This window comes from Felis catus, chromosome X (genome assembly GCF_018350175.1).
Source record: "Felis catus isolate Fca126 chromosome X, F.catus_Fca126_mat1.0, whole genome shotgun sequence".
Taxonomy (NCBI): domain Eukaryota; kingdom Metazoa; phylum Chordata; class Mammalia; order Carnivora; family Felidae; genus Felis; species Felis catus.
Window position 1 is genome coordinate 58,968,941 of NC_058386.1, and position 22,326 is coordinate 58,991,266.

Here is a 22,326-nt window from a genome sequence, read left to right on the forward strand (position 1 = left end):
TTTAAATGTTTATTTATTTATTTTTGAGAGAGAGAGAGAGCCCAGCATGGGTGGGGGGGCATCTCACAAACCTTGAGATCCTGACCTGAGCCGAAATCAAGAATTGGACGCTCAACCGACCGAGTCATCCAGGAGCCTCTATTTTTAATTTTTTGAGGAGCCTGCATACTGTTTTCCACAGTGGTTGCACCAATTTACATTCCCACCAACAGTGCATGAGGATTCCCTTTTCTTTATATCTTCCCCAACACTTGTTATTTTTTTGTCTTTTTGATACTGGCCATTTTGACTGTTCTGAGGTGATAGCTCATTGTGGTTTTGATTTACGAATAATTTCTTGAAAAATTTTGTATTATGTTTATTTTTGAGAGGAAGAGATAGAGCATGAACGGGGGAAGGGCAGAGAAAGAGGGAGACACAGAATCTGAAGCAGGCTCCAGGCTCTGAGCTGTCAGTGCAGAGCCTGATGCAGGGCTTGAACTCACAGACTGTGATATCATGACCTGAGATGAAGTTGGACACTCAACTGACTGAGCCACCCAGGTGCCCCAATTTATGGGCAATTTCTTTACAACACCTAGTCCATGTCCAAATTTCTCCTATTGCCTTAAACATACCTTTTTATAGTTGGTTTTCTTGAATACTGTCTAATATTCTGTGTTCTGACAACACTCAAGTGCTTGTGGCCTCCCTAAATTTTATGTGTCTTTGCCTGGAATGCTTGTCCCTCTCCTTCCCCCCACCCTGCCCCTACACCTGGCCGTAGATCAGCTTGAGTGTCATCCCCTGTTTGTGGCCTTCATGATTGTCACAGTGTAGATTGCTTTTCTCTCCTCTGTCCCATAATACTGAGGATATGACACTGCTTTATCTTAGTACATTGTTCCACCATTCCATAGGTATATATTGGGAATTACCATGGTACCATGCCAGGCACTGGGGATACAGCAGTGAAACTGCCAAAGTTCCCACCCTCTTAGTGCATGTGAGTAGGAATAAATAAAAAATGAATAAGATAATGCTAAATGGTATAAAAATAGGTTTTTTTTTTGGCTTTTTTTTGTTTGTTTGGAATAGAGAGGGCGGCGAGGCCACAATAGATGAGGTGGCTGGTGTATTTTACTGAGGCAGTGATATGTGGCTAAGAACTGAATGAGAGGGAACCAATCTGAGGAAGATCTGGGCATTCCAGGCAGAAGGACCAGCATTTGCAGAGACCCTGAGGGAGGTGGCCCTGTCTTGAAAGGCTCTATTTACATCCATCTTTGCCTCTGCATCTGTAGATTTCATCCTTTTGGGGAATCATAGAACGCCGTCCCCCACCCAGTGTTGAGAATCTGAAAATTATCTATGGATTCTTGCCCCAGAAGAATGTGCAAATGCGCAGCCACACAAATTTGCATCCTATTTCTCTAATTCTTGAAGCCAGGGAACTTCAGAAAGATTTCCTGCCCTGACTGGGTTCACATTAAGGACAGAAACAGTGTCTACTACTGATATCTAAAACGCTCTGTACAATGTTCATTATCTCTTTGATCCCTGGGAACCTCCCCTTGAGGTAGGTAACAGGTATGATCCCTTTTTGATAGGTGAGGAGAGAAGGCTCAGGGACAGTGAGTTACTTGGCCAATGTCACAAAGCTAGTGAGTGACAGGAGGGGATTTAAACCCAAGTACTGTGCGCATAATTGCATGCATACTAAGGCACTGCTGGTCATCTTGGGGCCCAGCTCTGAGCAGGAGGTTTGGAGACTTGTCCCAAGAGCAAAGGCTGGGGGAGGAGAAGCTGCTGGAGCTTTCTGTGTAGGGGCTTAGAGATGTCAAAACCCACTCTGTCTAATGGCTGTTTGCTTTCCTTCTTTCCCTTCCTTCTCCTTGTCCTCTTCTTCTTCCTCCTTCTTCCATTTTTGTTGAATGACAATATTTGATTTTCTTATAAAGAAGCCTTTCTGCCTTAGAAAGAGTCTTTTAAATATAGAATTGGAAATATACTGCTCTCTCTCTGTGACAGCTCACAATGAATACAGCAGAGGCAGATCCACCTCCCCCCTATCCCAAAGGGAAACTGGCTTGGGATTTTTCCGTTGGCTTTTGAAAAAAATTATTTATTTACTTTTTTTGGACCAGGTAATGCATTCACAGGGTTCAGAAATCAAAAGTTACAAAAAGGAACACAGTACAAGTCTCTCTCATTCCCCTGCCACCTGCCACCTGGTTTCCCTGCCTAGAGGCAACTGAGGTGCCCCAGTTTCTTGTGTATCTTTCCAAAGATGTTTTATGCAAATATAAGCATACCCATTATATATACATATCTTTTTTTATGGTTATTTTCTTAACCCTTGAGTTGCAGACAGACTATAGTCTTCCGTCTCTGGCTCTCTCGCCCCTGAGTGCCTCAGGAATAGTGGAGGCCTGCTGAGATCCTGGTAGCACCGGGTTTTCCTCAGTTTCCAGGCCCATTTTCATGGCAGCCCTCCCCCTCCCCCGTCCCAACTGCACACAACTCTTTAGGCTCTTTTCAAAGTCGTATTTGTGATAATTCATCAAGCACTCACAATAGTCTATGAAGTGTAAGAATCATTTGTCTCACTTTATGGGTAGGGAAACAGACCCAGAAGGGTCGAGTAACTTGCTGAAAAGCACACAACTAATGTCCTTATGTGCTGAGGGCCTGGGAGCAGTGTGGCTTGGTCCAGCTTGGACTTTGGAAGCAATAAGAAAGTTGTTTACTCCGAAGTCACAGTTTAAAAATATTTCAGTGGCACTAGGTGTGGAGCAGTGGAAAAAGTAAGGAAAGTTGCAGTTTCAGCTGGGTTTGCTTCCTGCCTCTGCCCCTTGCAACTGGGCAAGTTCCTTCACAGTTTGTAGCCTCAGTTTGCTAATCTATAAAGTGGGGATTATAATACCCACCCAGCAGGGTGGAGAGTGACATATTATAAAAGAAAGTGATTTGTAAAGTGGGGCATATTCCAATGCTTGCTTTGCATTATTATTATGGTTATTATGGCCGGTCCTTGCAAGCACAAAGGTAGCTGTTTCCTGAAGCCGGGGCAGGCTCACACTGGGTATGAAGTTGCCCCGCCCTCAAGCCAACAAATCTAAAAAAGACCCGCTCTGGCCTAGTGATTTGTAAATCAGGAGTCCTCCACCTGGACCAATCTTTCTTTCTAGCTCAGAACCTCCTGGGTGGTTAGAACTGCCCCAGGGTCTGAGCACAAACTATTCCTCAGTGGGTGTCTTGAATTTACTTTGATCTGGAACTTCCCCTACAGATCGGTTCTTTTTTTTTTTCTTTTTTAAGTTGATTTTCCCAATTACAAAACTAGAATGTGCTTACTGGAGAAAATCTGGAAAATATTGAAAAGTAGAAGGAACAAAAATTAAACCATCCCTACACATTCCTCCTTCAAAGAAGCCTACTTCGGTTGATATTTTGGTGTATTTCCTTTCAGTCTTTTTTACCCGCAGGCACTTATGATAATTCTTAGCAAAACAATTTTTTTTTTTACAGATTTATTGAGGTATAACTGTTATACCAAAAGCTGCACATATTTAATGTGTACAATTTGATGACTTTAGACTGTGTGGAGCAACTCTTAATCTGTCTTGCTGATTTTGTGAATGCTGTGTCCACGTTTGGGTATTTCAATTTTAATTTTTAAAAACTTGAAATTATTCCGGGGTGCCTGGGTGGCTCAGTCACTTAAGCGTCTGACTTTGGCTCAGATCATGATCTTGTGGTTCAAGAGTTTGAGCCATGCATCCGGCTCTGCGCTGACAGTGCAGAGCCTGCTTGGGATTGTCTCTCTCCCACTCTTGTCTCTGCTCTTCCCCCCACCCCCGCCTTTCTCTCAAAATAAATAATAAACTTAAAAAAAAGAGTCAACTTATTTTTAAAAAGTTAAAATTATTCCTAGTTTTATCTATGGGATTATTTTTAGCCTAGTTTTAAAAAAGATTTTTTAAATGTTTGTTTATTTTTGAGAGAGAGAGAGAGAGAGAGAGAAGCGCGTACACGCAAGTGGGGGAGAGGCAGAGAGAGAGAGGGAGACACAGAATCCGAAGTGGACTCCAGGCTCCGAGCTGTCAGCACAGTTCCCATGGGACTCGAACTCATGAACCATGAGTTCATGACCTGAGCCCAAGTCGGATGCTTAATCTACTGAGCCACCCAGATGCCCTTAGTTTAATTTTTTTTATTTAAAAAAATTTTTAATGTTTATTTATTCTTGAGAGAGACAGAGACAGAGTGTGAGCAGGGGTGGGGCAAAGAGAGAGGGAGACACAGAATCCAAAGCAGGCTTCAGGCTCTGAGCTGCCAGCACAGAGCTAGACATGGGGCTTGAACCCGCGAACAGCGAGATCATGACCTGAGCCAAAGTCAGACACTTAACCGAGCCACCCAGGTGCCCCCTTAGCTTAATTTTTTAAATAGATTTTATTTTTAAGTAATCTCTACACCCAACATGGGGCTGGAACTCACAACCTTGAGATCAAGAGTTGCATGCTCCACCGACTGAGCCAGCCAGGCACTCTAGCCTAACATTTTCAACAAGAACCAAATAAAAAGGAATCCTGAAGGCCATTGAGGTGGTGCACTGTCAGGAACAAGCCTGGCCTCTGGGATGTCCAGCAGCGGGTCAGTGCTACAGCTTGCTTTGGTGCTGTTGGTCAGAGGTCAGGCTAAGACAGCAGTAGTTAGTTAAGCTGAAAAGAAGGTGGCATTGGCCGTCCAGTGGAAAAAAGTTCCTTTTCATTCAGGTCTGTTCTCCTTGAAAGGAAAATGGATCACTAGCATTTACCACTTTACCAGGTGGTTACCTCTTAGGGATGAGGCCTTCACAGGAATTTGGGTGATGGCTTTGGACGTGGATCGCTGGTATAGAGGACCCCCCCACACCCCCACACCCCGCAACCGGATTAAGCAAGCCTTTGAGACAACAAACCTTGCTGGGTGGTCTCTTGTAGGCTTGGAATTCAGACTTCCCATTTTACCTTCCTTGGCCTCCCCCACCCCCAACTGCCTCATTCAGTGCCTCCACCCTCTTATTTTTTTTTAAATCCCCCTTCTTTTGGGTATAAGTAAAACTGCCCTTAAGCTGAGCATGTATAATTAGAATAGTGGGCATTTGGAGTGACTGGTATTCCTAGCCAACCAGGCGCCCCAATGTTGTTTAATAAAAACTTGGCTATTCCCATCCTGGATACGGTCAAGGCTTTTTCCACTCCCTTCTGCGGAATGCCCATCCCCCTCTCTGAGGCCTGGAGAAGTACAACTCACCCTAAGAGGCCTGGCTCAAATATCACCCCCTTTAAAATGCTCCGTGATGCTGTCCTGGCTGGGCGAGTGGCTCTTTCCTCAACACTCCTACACCTCTGGATTCATGCTGGTAGCAGAGCGGAAATATGTCGGGATCTGGTTCTTTCCCTCCTCCTTTGCCCTGTCTGGGAGTTCCTAGATGGCCAGGATGGGGCTGCATTCTTGTCTCCTATCCTAATCCCAGGAGTGGAAAGAGCTTCATAAATACTTGGTGAATCAAATCATGAAATCATGATATTTTGCTGTCCCTTCTGCTTTAGCACTCTCTCTCTCTCTCTCTGTTATTCCCCATCCACATTTTGCCACCTTCACTCCCTCCCACCCCCAGATTACAGTAAAAATTGTATCCCATTGCAATCAAGTGTACTGATTATCTACATTTGACAGGCAAGTATCCTCACTATCCATCAAAATGCGCCTCCTTAGATCTGTGAGCCTCCTACCCTTCCCATCCCTAAAGGGCTCCCAGGGAGGGGAATAGCTTCTCCCCATAGGGCCAGCAGCGGTACCTCTCCCTGGTTGCTGTGCCCATCTTCTCTGGAGTCCTGGATGAGCCTCTGGCACAGGACAGCTTGGACCTTCTGTCCCCAGGACTTAGAGGGGACACACCAGTTCCTCAGGGAGGGGTCGGGGATCCCGCACTCAGAGTCAGCTTCCCAGACTGGGCCAGAACAAAACCTGGAAGCATCAGGGTTAGTCTTGATACTTCGGTGAGAGGAAATGTCCAGAACTGTGTGCACTGCCAGGAGCACTTTACAAGAGGATGATGGGACAAAGAGGTAGGTTTTCAAAGATTTTATTAAAAAACAAAATAGATCCATAATCCTAAAAACAACACAGGTAGATTTCTCCCCACCTCCCATTCTGCCAACCCGTCCCCCTCCCCTAAAGACTCCATCCGGAAGGTACTGAAGCCCAAACCCTGCCTCTTGGTTCTCCCCACCCCGCAAACCTATGACCCAAGCTCCACACTTTCCTCCAGCCTCTGATGTCTCCTTTAAGAAAATAAAAATACTCCCTCCCCACTCGCTTAAAAATAATTTTCAAAGATTAAAAATGGCATTTGTGTGTTTTTAAAAAATAAACACTTTAAATGCTGGAAATCTCTCTCTTCCCCTAGGCCTAGTTGAGGCCTCTGGGGTGCTTGCCTGCCTCACCCCAGGAGGCCAGCTGCCACATGGTGCCCCTTGGAAATTTTCAGGAAGTAATTTCTTCCAAATTTCCCCTGCAGTCACAAATTCCACACACTGCTCGCATAAACACGCTGTCTTCATTACAGGCACTGTTCCTCAGCTCTGGAAACCTGATCTCTTTTTGTCAACTAGACCACATGCTTCAGATTCCCTGCAAACAGGAGAGAAAACAAAATTCAGGTAACATACATGAATTATACCTCGATAAAGCTTTTTTTTTTTTTTTTTTTTTTTTTTTTTTTTTTTTTTTTTTAAAGCATTTGCACTGGGGACTTGTTCTCTTGCTGCTGTTGGGAACACAGGGACCCTGACATATGAACAAGCCCAGGCTAGCCTCCTGGATGGTGAGAGACACATGGTTCAGTTACCCTCACAACCACCAGTTACCCACCAGACAAGTGAGGGAGGCCTTTGGCAGCCAGCTGACTGCAGTGTTGGGTGAACCCTGCCAAAACCAGCAGAAGAACCGCCCAGCTGAGCCCAGCCCAATTGCCAATCCACAGAGTCATGGGCTAAACAGATGATTATTTAAGACACACACACACACACACACACATACACACACACACACACAAATTCAGGCAACTTTTCAGAATTCACTCTTCACTAACTGCATCAAATCTTCCCCCACTCTCAACATTTCTTCCTGACTTAGCAGGCCATAACACTTCTAGCAGTTTCTCTTGTGATGACCCATGAAATATGAATTGGGAGCTTTCCCCCTCCCCCACACTCAGGCCTAAGAGTCTTTTAGGGATAAGTGAGCACTTGAAATCCTATAGGACTGAGCTCCAGGAATGAAAAATTTGCTCACTTGGTCTCTCCACAGCTTTCTTCTTGCCCCACTTCCCCAAACACCGGGTTCCAGACACTACTGACAGCTTCTCCTCTGAAACAGGAAGAATGCCCCATGAAGGCAGGTACCTGGCCTGTCTTATATTTAAAAATTTTTTTTAAATGTTTATTTATTTTTGAGAGAGAGAGACAGAGTCAGAGTGTGAGCAGGAGAGGGGCAGAGAGGGAGAGGGAGACACAGAATCCAAAGCAGGTTCCAGGCTCCAAGCTGTCAGCTGGGGCTCGAACTCATGAGCTGTGAGATTATGACATGAGCTGAAGTCAACACTTAACTGACCAAGCCATCCAGGCACCCCTGTCTTACTGTCTTTTTAAGTTTATTTATTCATTTTGAGAGAGAGGGAGGGAGAGAGCTCTCATGTTGTCAGCACAGAGCCCAACACGGAGCTTTATACCATGAACCATGAGATCACGACCTGAGCTGCAATCAAGACTCAGAAGCTTAACCAACTGAGCCACCCAGGCACCCTTGGGCTGTCTTACTTTTGATTGATCTCTAAAGTCTAGCACAGTGCCTCACACACAGCAGGTGCTCAACAAATGGCTGAGTGAATTGAGGTAGGAATGAAAGAAAAAACAAATCAGCACCCACTTGCCTATCTAGATTTATGTATGTATGTATGTATGTATGTATGTATTTTGAAATCTCTACATCTAACGCAGGGCTCAAACTCACAACCCTGAGATCAAGAGTTGCATGCTCTTCTGGCTGAGCTAGCCAGGCACCCTCTAGTTTTATTTTTTTTATTTATTATTATTATTATTATTTTTATTTATTTTTGGGACAGAGAGAGACAAAGCATGAACCGGGGAGGGGCAGAGAGAGAGGGAGACACAGAATCGGAAACAGGCTCCAGGCTCTGAGCCATCAGCCCAGAGCCCGACGTGGGGCTCGAACTCACCGACCGTGAGATCGTGACCTGGCTGAAGTCGGACGCTTAACCGACTGCGCCACCCAGGCGCCCCGTATTTTTAACTTAACATACAAGAAAATTGATTTGTATGGATAGTTCTATGATTTTTAACACATGTATAGATTTATGACACAGAATAGTCCCATTACCCTCTAAAATTCCCTAAGCTATCCCTTGGCAGTCACATCCTCTCCTTCCTCTCTTACCACCTGGCAATCACTGATCTATTCTCCATCACTATGTGTTGTCTTTTTCAGAATGTCATTTAAATGGAATAAAAACACAGTGTAGGGACACCTGGGTGACTCAGGCAGTTAAACGTCCAACACAGGTCTGGTCATAATCTCGCGGTCCTTGAGTTTGAGCCCCGCACTGGGTTCTGCACTGACAGCTCAGAGCCTGGAGCCTGCTTCGGATTCTGTGTGTCTCTCTCTCTCTGCCCACCCCGCCCACTTGTGCTCTCTCTCTCTCTCTCTCTCTGAAAAATAAACATTAAGAAATTTAAAAAACCACAGTGTATAACCTTTTATGATTGCCTTCTTTCATGCAGCACACTTCCTTTGTGTGTCATGCAAACTTTTAGGTGTATCAACAACTTATTCCTTTTTGGGGGAGTACTTAACTTTTTAATTTTTCAATTATTATAGATTTATAGGAAGTTGAAAAAAAATACCAAGAGGTACCCTTCAATAAGTTTCTTCAAGTGGCAACATCTTTCATAATGATTATTTAAATATCAAACCCAGGAAATTGATATTGGTACAATTCACAGACCACATTCAGATTTTACCAGTTTTACATGCACACATTTGTGTGTGTGTGTGTGTGTCTGTTTCTGTGTTTGTAAATGTACAGTTCTCTGCAGTTTTATCACATGTAGATTTGTGTAATCCCCACCACAAGAAGATACAGAATGTTATCCCATCACCACAAGGATTCCCCTCATGGTACCTTGTTACAGTAACTCCCCCCTAATCTCTAACCTCTAACAATCAATCTGGTCTCCAGTTCTATAATTTTGTATATGACCTTTTGAGACTGGCTTTCTTTCATAATTTTTTTAAAAAATATGTATTCATTTTTGAGAGAGAGAGAGACAGAGCCTGAGTGGTAGAGGGGCAGACAGAGAGGGAAACACAGATCCAAAGCAGACTCCAGGCTCCGAGCTGTCAGCACAGAGCCCGATGTGGGGCTCAAACTCATGAACCGTGAGATCATGACCTGAGCCAAAGTTGGACGTTTAACTGAGCCACCCAGGCGCCCCCGAAATTAGCTTTCTTTGCTCAGCATATGGCCCTTATAATCCATTCAAGTTGTATGTTAAGTTTGTTCCTTTTTACCGCAGAGTAGGATTCCATGGTCTGGATGCACCAGAGTGTGCATCAGCCATTGAAGGGCATCTGCATTGTTTCCAATGTGGGGCTATTACACATAAAGCTGCTATGGACATCCATGTAGAAATTTTTGTGACCATAGTTTTCATTTCTCTGCGATAAATGCCCAAGAGAGCAATTGCTGTATCATATGGTAGTTGCATGCTTGGTTTGATAAGAAACTGTCAAACTGTTTTCTAGAGTGGTCATACCATTGTGCATTTCCACCAGCAATGTATAAGGGATCTAGTTTCTCAGCATTTTTGTCAGCATTTGGTGGTTTCACCAGTTTTTATTTTGGCCATTCCTATATGTGTGTAGAGATCTTTTACTGTGGTCTCAATTTGCATTTTCCTAATGGTGAATGATGTTGAACTGTGCTTATTTGTGGTCTGTATATCCCCTTTATGTCTTTTGCTGATTGGATTTTTTTTTTACTGTTGAGTTTGGAGAGTTCTTTATATATTCTAGATACACATCTGTTGTTAGGTGCACGATTTGAAAATATTTTATCTCAATATGTAACTTGTCTTTTTGTTCTCTTAACTGTTGCAAAACAAAATTTAATTTTTTGGATCATGGTTTTGGTGTTTTAAACCCCTAGGGCTCATCATCTCTGGATAATCTTTGATTCTTCATCTCTTGGTTCAGGCCTCCTCCACATCTAATGATTTGCCAAGCCTAATCTCAAGATGCCTCTCAACTTTGTCCTCCCCTTCCTTTTTTAAATGTTTATTTATTTATTTTGATCCAGAGAGAACTAGAGGGAGCAAGTGGGGGAGGGGCAGAGAGAGGGAGAGAGAGGGAATCCCAACCAGGTTCTGTGCTGTCAGCCCAGAGTCTGACACTGGGCTCAAACTCATGGACCGCTTGATCATGTCCTGAGCCCAAGTCGGATGCTTAACCAACTGAACCACCCAGGCGCTCCTCCCCACCTCCGTCTTCTCCTTTCTATTCCACCCTCCCCAACTTAGTCACATATCTCATCACTCAGGTCACTGCAATAGTCTCTTAACTGCTGCTCCTGCCTCTGGAGCTGTCCCGCACACCATTGGTAGCTGTGTTCACATGCCTTCTCTGCTCCAAAAATCCTTCAACAGCTCCTAACTACCTATAAATGAAGTCCAACCCCTTAGCTTAAATTTGCCCCATCCATACTTTCCCATCTCCATGTGGGCCTTTGCTTGTATTGTTGCTTCTTCTGAGGAAAACCTATAGGGGATCCTGATGCTGAAGCTAGGGGTCCTTGCATCTGTAAGTGTAGCCAGAGCTTGATGACTGAGTGAATGCACAGATAAACAAAATTTCATGTCTGAGTACTCCAACAACACATGTTCACAGAAAGGAAAGGTGGGTGCTGTATTCTCTGCTGTTCTGTCTCACTCTCCAGTTACATTTGGAGGCAATTAAGAAAAACAACAGAAATAATTTCCACCAAAAGTTGATGATGAGCAATATTGAGTTTGGGTAACAATAAAAATGTAAGCTTAAATAATGCCCATTGTTTCCCCCCTACATCTAGCTTTTCCAGCAGTGGGTGGCAGCCTGAGAAAATTCTAAAGGCCAGCATGGTCTAGGGCCTGGGAAGACAGAGTACAGACCAGAGGAGGCAAATGTAAATGCTTATAGAAGTCAAGGATGTACTGTATGTGAGTAAAGCATATTTAGGGCAAGACATATGGAGCCTTCTTGATCCTTTGTTCTTTTTCTTACTTTCAATCATGACCTGAATAGAAGCAATAGTTCCCTCTTTTCTTACTTCTATTACAAAAGAAAACAAAAGCAAAACAGCATATGTGAGATGATAAATGGAAATTCACACTTGGCGTATGGTAGGAGATGCAACAGGGAGTGGTGGGGTTTGTGGCAAAGAGGAAGGTACATTTTCACAAAAGAGGCAGCTGCTACCCAGTCTCACATTTACTACTGAGCAGGAAGTTGGTCCTAGTGTGACCAGATCTATTTTCCAAGAGAGATTAAAACTTCACACTTTTAAAAAGTATACTTATTTTGAGAGAGAAAGAGAAGGAGAGGGACAGAGATAGAGAGGGAGAGAGAATCCCAAGCAGGCTCCATGCAGTCAGCACAGAGCCCGATGTGGGGCTCAAATTCATGAACTACGAGATCATAACCTGAGCTGAAATCAAGAGTTGGATGATTAAAAAAAAAAAAAAAAAAAAAAAAAAAAAAAAAAAAAGGATGCCTGGGTGGCTCAGTCAGTTAAGCCTCCAACCTTGGCTCAGGTCGTAATCTCACGGTTTGCAGGTTCAAGCCCTGCATCGGGCTCTGTGTTGACAGTTGAAGCCGGGAGCTTGCTTTGGATTCTGTGTCTCCCTCTCTCCCTGCCCCTCCCTTGCTCATGCTCTGTCTCTCTCTCCTTCTCAAAAATAAAATAAAAACATTGAAAAAGAAGAATTGGATGCTTAACTGACTGAGCCAACTAGGTGCTCCAGAAATTCACATTTTTATGTAAAGTTTCTGCAGTGTTAAATATGGAAAATTGATTTACACTTAAAAATTTTTTAAAAATGTTTATTATGGAGAGACAGAGAGAGACAGAGCATGAGCATGGGAGGGGCAGAGAGAGGGGGAGACACAGAATCTGAAGCAGGCTCCAGATTCTGAGCTGTCAGCATAGAGCCCGACGCGGGGCTGGAACTCATAAACCACCAGATCATGACCTGAACCAAAGTCAGAGGCTTAACCAAGTGAGCCACCCAGGTGCCCCAATTTTCATTTTTTAAGATATCAATATGTGAGGCCAAATAAAACAACTTTGGAGGCAAGATGTGGCTCATAGGCTCCCAGTTTGTGATGTTTGGATTATCTCTGTGACAATTCTGGACTCCAACTACAACACCCCATTTTACCCTCAAATATCTCAGTTTGGACAACAAAGTATATGATCATTCCACCTCTGATGTAGAAGAAGGAGGACTGAAGCAGGACTCAGGAGGTCTGGGTTCTATCAATTCATTGATCAACTGACTCATTTGTTCATGCATTTATTCAATAAACATTTATGGAGTATGTATTCTTTGCCAGGCACTAGGTGCTAGTGAGCACTTTCTTTAGTCTTTTTTTTTTTTTTTAATTAGTAGACTTTATTTTTAGGGCAGTTTTAGGTTTACAGAAAAACTGAGCAAGTACCAAGAATACTCATATCCTCCTGCCTCTTGCCTCCCCTAGCAGTTTCCCCTATTATCAACATTTTGCATTAGCGTGGTACATTTGTTATAATTGAGGAATGAATATTAACACATTATTATCAAGTAAAATCCATACTTTACGTTAAGGTTCACTCTCGTTGTATAATTCTATGAGTTTTGACAAGTGCATAATGTTATTTATTTATTTATTTATTTATTTATTTATTTATTTGAGAGAGAGACAGAGAATGCAAGTGGAGGAGGGACACAGAGAGAGAGACACACAGAATCTGAAGCAGGCTCCAGGCTCTGAGCTGTCAGCACAGAGCCCGACACAGGGCTTAAACCCATGAACCACAAGATCATGACCTGAGCCAAAGTCAGACACTTAACTCAAGTGTATAACGTTATGTATCCACCATTACAGTATCACACAGAATAGCTTCACTGCCCTGAAAATCCTGTGCTGCATCTATTCATCTGTCCCTTCCTTTCCCCAAAGCCCTGGCACCCACTGACCTTTCTACTGTCTGTAGTTTTGCCTGTTTGAGAATGTCATATGGTTGAAATCATAGAGTGTGTAACCTTTACAGACTGTCTTCCTTCACTCAGCAATTGCATTTAAGTTTCCTTCACATCTTTTTTGTAGCTTGAGAATTCATTTGTTTTTAACACTGGCAAACATTCCATTGTCTGGCTATACCATAATTGTTTATCCATTTATCTACAGAGGGACATCTTCGTTGCTCCCAAGTTTTGGCAATTATGAATAAAGCAATTATAAATATTTATATGCAGGTTTTTGGTTGGACATGAGTTTCCAACTTATTTGAGTAACTAGCAAGGAGTGTGACTGCTAGATCGCATGTTAGAACTTTGGGAGAGGGGCGCCTGGGTGGCTTAGTCGGTTAAGCGTCTGATTCTTGGGTTCAGCTCAGATCATGATCTCACAGTTTGTGGGTTCGAGCTTCATGTTGGGCTCTGTGCTGACAGTGCAGAGCCTGCTTGGGACTCTCTCCCTCTCTCTCTGCCCCTCCCCCCTCAAAATAAGTAAATAACTTAAAAAAACCTTTGGAATAAACTGCCAGTTGTCTTCCAAAGTGGCTGTACCATTTTGCATTCCCACCAGCAATGAATGAGAGTTGCTGTTTTTCCACATCCTCATCAGTGTTTGGTGCTGTCAGTGTTTTGGGTTTTAGGTCTTCTAATAGGCATGTAGTGGTATCTCATTGTTTTAATTTGCAATTCCTTAGTGACATGATACTGAGCATATTTTCATACTCTTACTTGCCATTTATCTATTTTCTTTGGTGAGGTGTCTGTTAAAGTCTTTGGCCCATTTGTTAATTGAGTTATTGTTTTCTTTTTTAAACAAATGTTTATTTATTTTGAGAGAGAGAGAGACAGAGAGAGAGAGAGGGAGGGGCAGAGAGAGAGAGAGAGAGAGAGGGAGAGAGAGAATCTCAAGCAGGCTCTGTGCCCTCAGTGCAGAGCCCGATGTTGGGCTTGAACTCATGAACTGTGAGATCATGACCTGAGCCAGAACCAAGAGAGTTGGATGCTTAAATGACTGAGACACCTAGACACCCTGGGTTATTGTTTTCTTATTGTTGAGTTTTAAGAGTTCTTTGTATATTTTGTATACCCATCCTTTATTAGATATGCATTTTGCAAATTTTTCTCCCAGTCTGTGGCTTGTCTTTTTATTCTTGTATTCTTTACTTTTAAAAATATAGAGTAGCATGGTCCAATAGAACTTCCTGTTATGATTAAACTGTTCTATAGCTATGCCGCCCAAGATGGTAGCACTAGTTACATGAGGCTATTGAGAGGTTGGAATATGGCTAATGCAAGTGAGGAGGTGAATTTTAAATTTTATTTAATTTTAATTAACTTCAATTTAAACGGCCATGTGTGGCAAATGGTGACTATATTGGACAGTGCAGACATGGAACAGTTCCTTGGGCTTTTTTTTTTCTCTGTGACATTGACTAGGGGTCATCTGTATTTCCTCCTTCATTTACAACCTCCCTTTCAATCCAATAGTGAGTCCTGTCAATTCTACCTCCACAATAAGTTCCAAATCCACCCACTTCTGTCCATCCTTCACTGCTCTAACTTTACTCCAAACCACTATCACCTCTTGCATGGACAACCCTAATAGTCTCAAAATTGGTCTCTCTGCTTCCATCTTTGTTCCCTACAGCCTATTTTCTATATAGCAGCTAGAATGTTTTGTTAAAGCTTAGGTCAGACCATATCACTTCTATGTTCAAAATCTTCTATGGCTTCTAATCACACTTGGAATAAAATCCAAACTACTTAGCTGCCAAGCCCTGAAGGTTCTGGTGGCTATCTCCTGTCTCCTACCACCACCCTCTTACTTACTCTGTTCTAGCCACATAGGGCTTCTTTGTGTTGCTAGAACACACGAGTCATTTTTCCCCCTTAGGGTTTTCCCCTTCTTTGCATTTGCTGTTCCTTCTGCCTGGAATGTTCTGTCCCTGGATAGTCCCATTTCTGACTCTTCTCATGATTTAGCTCTCAATTCAAAAGTCATCTCTGGAGTGCCTGGGTGGTTCAGTTGGTTGAGCGGGTGACTCTTGATCTCACGGTTCATGAGTTCAAGCCCCACATCAGGCTCTGCACTGACAGTGTGGAGCCTGCTTGGAATTCTCTGTCTCCCTCTCTCTCAGTCCCTCCACCACTTGTGCACTCTCTCTCTCTCTCTTGAAATAAAAGTTATCTCTGAGAGGTCTTGTGAATGCCAGTCTATGTGGCCACCCCCACCCTGTCACTATTTTCTGTCACATTATTGTGTTTAGTTTTCTTCAATCCACTTAGCACACTGAAAACATCTTGTGTGTTTATTTGACTATGTCTGTATCCACTCACAAGCTCTATGAGGGCAGAACCCTTGTCTGTCTTGTTCATCACTCTACTTTTAGCACCCTCAACACTTCCTGGCACATAATAGGTGCCCAAAAATATTCATTGAAGAAATGGACATCTGTAGATCTATAGGGTAGCTAATAAAGCACTTTCCTATTCAGCTCACAGAGGCTTAAAGTTTGGTCATTGCTCTTAAGCCTCTTATAAATGTGGTTGGGGAGAGCCAACATATGCTTACAAAAGGAGCATCCATGCCACCAGGCCAAGTGGCAAATGACTTCTGAAGAAAATCAGTGTCATAGCAGTTTGGAGGAACGCTGGGGTGATCCCAGAATACTTGGAGGCTGAGTGGCACCACAGAGGAACACAGAAGTAAATTTAGGACTGTTGAAAAGTGTTTCCCAAACTTCCATGATATGGGTACCTCTTTCAGGTATGTTGTCATATCACTACCTGTATTGATAGTGACAATATTTTTCTTTATATCAGCTCACTTTAGAATTTTTAATACCTATTTGGGCCTCATCTATACTAAGTAGTAGTAGTAATCATCATCATCATCAACGGACTTGATGTGTTTAGTACATTTTAAAACATACATTAGGGGCACCTGGCTGGTTCAGTTGGTTAAGTGTCCGACTTCGGCTCAGGTCATGATCTCTTGGTTGACCAGTTTGAGCCCCGAGTTGGGCTCTGTGCTGACAGCTCAGAGCCTGGAGCCTGTTTTGGATTCTATGTCTCCCTCTCTCTGCCCCTGATCATGCTCTGTCTCTTTCTCTCTCAAAAATAAATAAACATTAAAAATACATTAAAATTAATATAGTTATTAAAATGGAAAATATCTTTGTGTCACCTCAAATTTTCTCTCATACAGAGGTATATGAGGCACATTTTGGGAAAAGTCACTGTAGGGATTGCTCTTGGACAGCTGGTGCCCAGGCCGTTCTGCCTCTAGTATCTGAGAATAGTGGATAGTACCCCACCCACCCCCTGCCATCCAGCTCCCTCAACCCAATTTGGTCCCTGTCTCTGTCCATTCATTTCACAAATCTTTACTGTTGTCTACAATGGGCTAGACCCTGTGCTGGGTGCTGAGGTCACAGAGGAGAACGAAAAATAGTTCTTGCCCTCAAGAAGTTCTCTGTCCAGGGGCGCCTGGGTGGCGCAGTCGGTTAAGCGTCCGACTTCAGCCAGGTCACGATCTCGCGGCCCGTGAGTTCGAGCCCCGCGTCAGGCTCTGGGCTGATGGCTCAGAGCCTGGAGCCTGTTTCCGTTTCTGTGTCTCCCTGTCTCTCTACCCCTCCCCCGTTCATGCTTTGTCTCTCTCTGTCCCAAAAATAAAATAAAAAACGTTGAAAAAAAAACTAAAAAAATTAAAAAAAAAAAAAAAAAGAAGTTCTCTGTCCAGTGAGGAAGGCACTTTTGGAGGCAAATACATCCTAGTCCATAACAAGGCAATAAAATACCAGTCTGTACAGAGTACTTAGGGCATATAAAGAAAGGGTGTGGAAGGCTTCACAGAGGAGGCAGCACCTTTAAGGGCAAGGAGGAGAGAATGTTCCAGACATACATAAAGGCAACTTCAAAGTTTTTGTGGCCAGAACACAGGATGAGGGTCAGGGAAGGCGGGCAATGAGGTTGAAGGGATGGTCTGAGGCCAGATCACCAAGGACCTAGAAGGCTTTGGCCTTACCCTAGAAGCTATGGGGAGCCTCTGAATGATTTTAAGGTGGGGAGGAGGCCCATCTAGCCCGGTCTAGGGCTAGAGGAAGTTTTCCAGCTGCTACCCTCCTAATCATGCTTGAGGGTCTCACACTCTACCTAGGAACAATGGCAGAACAGGAGACTTCTACGAAGCCTTGGGCATGTGCTGATATGGATGGCTGATTTAATTTAAGCTCTTAATTATCAACTGTATTGCTTGCCTTGGAATGTAGATCCCTCCTGTCATCAGGAAGCCTTTCAATGACAATTAAGTATAACCACCAATTACCACTTGTCAGCCTCTGACCTGAATTAGAACCTGAGGCTGTGGATTAATCCCACCAAGCTTCTGGTCTTAGCTTGCAAGGGACTACTGCAGTCTCAAACAGAATTGAAGTAATTTCTAAAATAGCTTATGATTCATTTTTTCTCCCCTCCTGTGCCTAAATCTGCTGGCTCCATGTGGAGGGATAGGCACAAGTAACTGTAGAGGTGACATCACAGGAGTGGGCTGCTTGTCTGCTAGCCAGCCTGTGGAGCTTGGCCTGGAGTGCTTTATCTGCTGGGCTGGGCAATGCCTTCCAGCCGTTTTGGAGTCGCAGCTCCAGGTTCCTTGGTCCATGTGCTTTCTCCATATTTCTTTTTCAGACAAAAATTCTGGGCTGGGAAATCCAGGATAATGGGAATAGCAGTGGCAGGAAGAATAACACAGCCTTACATCTGTATAATGCTTTAGAGTTGTGAAATTCATTTGCTCCGTTTTGTTCCACCCAAACACCAGTGGGAAATGGAAGCTGGGGTTTTAAGCCTGAACTGGGGATAAACTTTTCTCTTGCACAAAGGAGCTAAATGCTAACATTCCCTGTTCACCTCAATGCACATCATGATTAGGCCTCAGATGCCACCAGAAGGTCAGAGAGACTCCTTTCAGCATCTAGGTGCTTCCTGTAAGATAAATTTTCCAGCACAAATTGCCTGGCAGGCACAATGTATTAACTATGCCATCCTGATTGAGCCAGCAAGTAGTGCCAGTCTTAGCACTGCCAACTCCTCCTGTAGACCACGGTTTACAGTCCCAATGGTCCCAAAGACCTTTACTGGAGCCAAAGGCATGGCTGCTAACTGTGGAGCCCTGAAGGTAGGGTGTGTCATGAACATCTGGAAGTGCCAACAGCTGCCAGAGCAGCTCAAGGATCTGTGAAAGGAAAAACTGCAATCTGAGTCACATTAGCCACCACTGTGGATCCTGAGGTGAAGGGCCACCGAGCCCAGCCATGAACAGCTGAAGAGTAGGGTGGATGGATTCTTTCCTTGGAGGAGCCATAAAAATAGTTCTGCATTGATCTCATGCTTGCTGTGTGACGTTCCAACACCCGGTCCCAGCATAGCTTGCTGTCCCCAGTGCTCTGTTGCTACAGTCAGCATGAGAAGTCTCCCAGCCCAGCTTCCCTCCCCTGATTTCCCCAGCATCATGGTTGCCAGGCTGGAAACCAAAGGGGTGTCATACTCTTGCTGGCCTTTATGTGTTTTAGAATAGATCTTCATGTACTGCACATGAGCACGTGTGTGTGGAGGGGATGACCATGGTAGCAGTGAGCCACAGATGCTCATCAGTATTGAAGAGTGGCAGGTAATCCTGCTGTTGTTGCTGGACCTGCCGCTGCCTCCACTGCGCAAATTCAGAAAGACCCAGTGCAAGACCATAGGAGCTGGTCAGTGCCATGAAAACGTCATCTTTGTAAACCAAGATGCCGTACTCAGGCAATTCTGTTGGAAATCTTGGCAGGGTATAAAAGTCACCCTTTTGAAAGTTGAATCTGTAAACTTATAATGTGGAAAGCGACTGCCAGAACAGAACATCATCACCTCCAAAGCAGAGAGGCCTCCCAGAACTTGTTTTCCAGCTCACGGGGGATATGTGTGCCTATGAAAATAGACTAAGGATCACTGCCTCAGCCTGTTTTAGAGATGTGAATAAAAATCTTGGCTTGGGACTGCCTTCTTTCTGGTTGACTGATTTTTCAATTGATTTGTATTTATTAGTTAATGAAATTAAAGTTGTAAAAATGATAACAGAAACACAATAAATCTCCCCCACAACTGGCTGTTTCTATGTCACTATGGTACATTCCTCATTTTGATTACTTCAAAGTCTATTATTTTGTTCTCAATTATTCTGTTTTTCTGGCACTGGAGAAAATCAATTTGTTTTATTTTCTCTTATTCATGCACTCAATTATGCTCTTCGGGCACATTTAATCACTTTGATGTTTTCATTTTATGGCCCGTCTCTAGGCACTTCAGCTGCATTGCTGCCAACGGGCAAGCAGGACTAATTTGCATGTCACAATAGACTTGAAATTCTAACTCAATTTCGAAATCTTTATGAAATCTCCCTCCAAAATATGCTTGGAGCTGCATAGAGGCAGAAGGATGTGGGTAAACCAGAAGCCTATAAAGATGCTTCTCTTTCTTAAAACACTGAGAGCTCCTTTGGTGGCCTGACTGTAGCTTGCAGATGTCCCTGTCCAGGTATAGCAGAGGAGTCCAGAGGATGGGATGTCTGTAGAGCTTGCCCTGGAACTTTGTGGTGAGAGTCCTGCAAAGACTGTCCCTCAGCATCAAGGCCATGGAGGCTGGGCCTGTTTACTCTGGCATAAAATGCCTATTGGCACTGCTGGATTTGGCAGCTATGCTAAAGACAGTACCTGAATTTCAGTTGGTTAAAGGGCCTCCAGGTAGATTGAGGGAATTGTCAACAGTAAAGCATTCCAGAACTCTGAGTGTTTTACCTTATTTTCTCTAATAAGTTCTTTTTTTTAAATAGAAAAATGCAGTTTACTTTATTCTTTTACTGTTTCAAGTTTTTATTTAAATTCTAGTTAGTTAACATATAGTGTAATATTAGTTTCATGAGTAAAACTTAGTGGTTCATCACTTACATACAATACCCAGTGCTCATCACAAGTGCCCTCCTCAAACCCTATCACCGGTTTAACCCATCCCCCTTCCTCCCCTTCAGCAACCCTCAGCTAGTTCTTAATAGTTAAGAGCCTCCTCTCTAATAAGTTCTGACCTCTCTTTTGTCCCCTGATTATTTTATTTCTTAAAAATTTATTTTAGAGAGGGGTGGCTCTCTAAACTGGGTGGCTCAGTTCGTTGAGCCTCTGACTTTGGCACAGGTCATGATCTCACAGCTCATGAGTTCAAGCCCTGCATTTGGCTCTGTGCTGACAGCTCAGAGCCTGGAGCCTGCTTCAGATTCTGTGTCTCCCCCTTTCTCTCAGCCCCTCCCCTCCTGGTGCTCTGTCTCTCTCTCTCAAAATAAATAAACATTAAAAAAATAAAAAAAATATTTTAGTAGACAGCATGAGTGGGGGAGAGGGGACAGAGGGAAAGAGAGAATCTCAAGTAGGCTACACCTCAGCATGAAGCCTAATGTGGGGCTCGATCCCATGACCTTGGGATCATGACCTGAGCCTAAATCAAGATTTGGATGCTCATCTGACTGAGCCACCCAAGCGTCCTGTCTCTTGATTATTTTAGAGCTAAAAGCTGGAGGGGAATAAGTGATATAATTGCTTTAGGCATGTACTTTGGGAAAACAGAAAAAAAATTAAACACATTAAAGGCCTCCACTTATTCTTCAAAATTCCTTGGTTTGTTATATATAACAACAGCAACTCCCACCAGGAAGAAGGAAAATTCCATATTTTCTCTTTTAAAAGTTGGGCATGACCTTCAGTTTCTTAAGTGGAATTCCAGCTCCCTCACTTGCTCTAAACTTGCATAAACTAATCAATCTTCCTAAGCCTTGGTTCTCTCATCTGTTAAATGGAGCTAATAACATTATCTACCTCAGAGACAGATTTGTTTCCCAAACTTCAATACTGTCAAGAAATTTGTCATATTTACATATCACTTATGTGGAAACCTATTTTATACCAACTTTTTTAAAAAACTTAACTTTATCCTAAGTGATATCTGTGAAATCACCAGAGTTTAATGTGATAGTTATATTTCTTTCCAATACACATTAAAACATATACAATTGACCCTTGAATAACATTGGTTTGAACAGCTTTGGTCCAATTATACATGGATTTTTTACAGTACAATACTGTAAATGTATTTCCTCTTTCTTTTTTTAAATGTTTATTTTTGAGGGGGGCAGGGGCAGAGAGACCAAGGGAGACAGAGACTCCCAAGCAGGCTCTGTGCTGTCAGTGCAGAGCCCAATGTAGGGCTCGATCTCATGAACCTTGAGACCATGACCTGAGCCAAAGTTGGATGCCTAACTGACTGAGCCACCTAGGCACTCCTGTATTTATTCTTTCTCATGAATTTTGTAATAACATTTTCTCTTCTCTACCTTACTTTATTGTAAGAATATAAAAACACTAATTCAAAGGGATAAATGCACCTCTATGTTTATAGCAGCATTATTTACAATAGCCAAGATATGGAAGAAGCCCAAGCGTCCAACAATTGATGAATGGATAAAAATGATGTGGTATACACACACACACACACACACAGACACACACACACTGGAATACTATTCAGCCAAAAAAAGAATGAAATCTTGCCATTTGCAACAACATGGATAAATCTGGAGAGTATAATGCTAAGAAAAATAAGTCAGAGAAAGACAAATATAATTTCAAGTATGATTTCATCATATGTGGAATTTAAGAAACAAAACAAATGAGCAAAGGGAAAAGAAGACACACAGAGAGAAATCTAGAAATAGACTCTTAATTATAGAGAACAAACTGATGGTTATCAGAGGGGAGGTGGGTGGGGGCTGGGTTAAATAGGTGATGGGGATTAAGGAGTGCATTTGTGATGAGCACCAGGTGATGTATGAAAGTGTTGAATCACTATATTGTATACCTGAAACTAATATAATACTGTATGTTAACTA

General features: G+C 43.1%; 1 protein-coding gene across 7 annotated transcripts in view; it reads right to left on the reverse strand.

Moving 5' to 3' along the window:
* Window positions 1-6,099: 6,099 nt before the first annotated feature.
* Window positions 6,100-22,326, reverse strand: part of HDAC8 (histone deacetylase 8) — a 223,913-nt gene continuing 207,686 nt past the window's right edge. For 5 of the 7 annotated variants that reach the window (XM_019823977.3, XM_019823976.3, XM_019823980.3 and 2 more), the window contains 2 exons: window positions 7,327-7,401; window positions 6,100-6,663 (listed from right to left, as the gene is read on the reverse strand). In XM_019823977.3, the coding sequence (XP_019679536.1) occupies window positions 6,641-6,663; window positions 7,327-7,401 (98 nt within the window). In that variant the 3' untranslated portion in view covers window positions 6,100-6,640. The remainder of the gene's footprint in view (window positions 6,664-7,326; window positions 7,402-22,326) is intronic. The other 2 variants (XM_019823978.3, XM_045050995.1) reach the window with 1 other exon arrangement.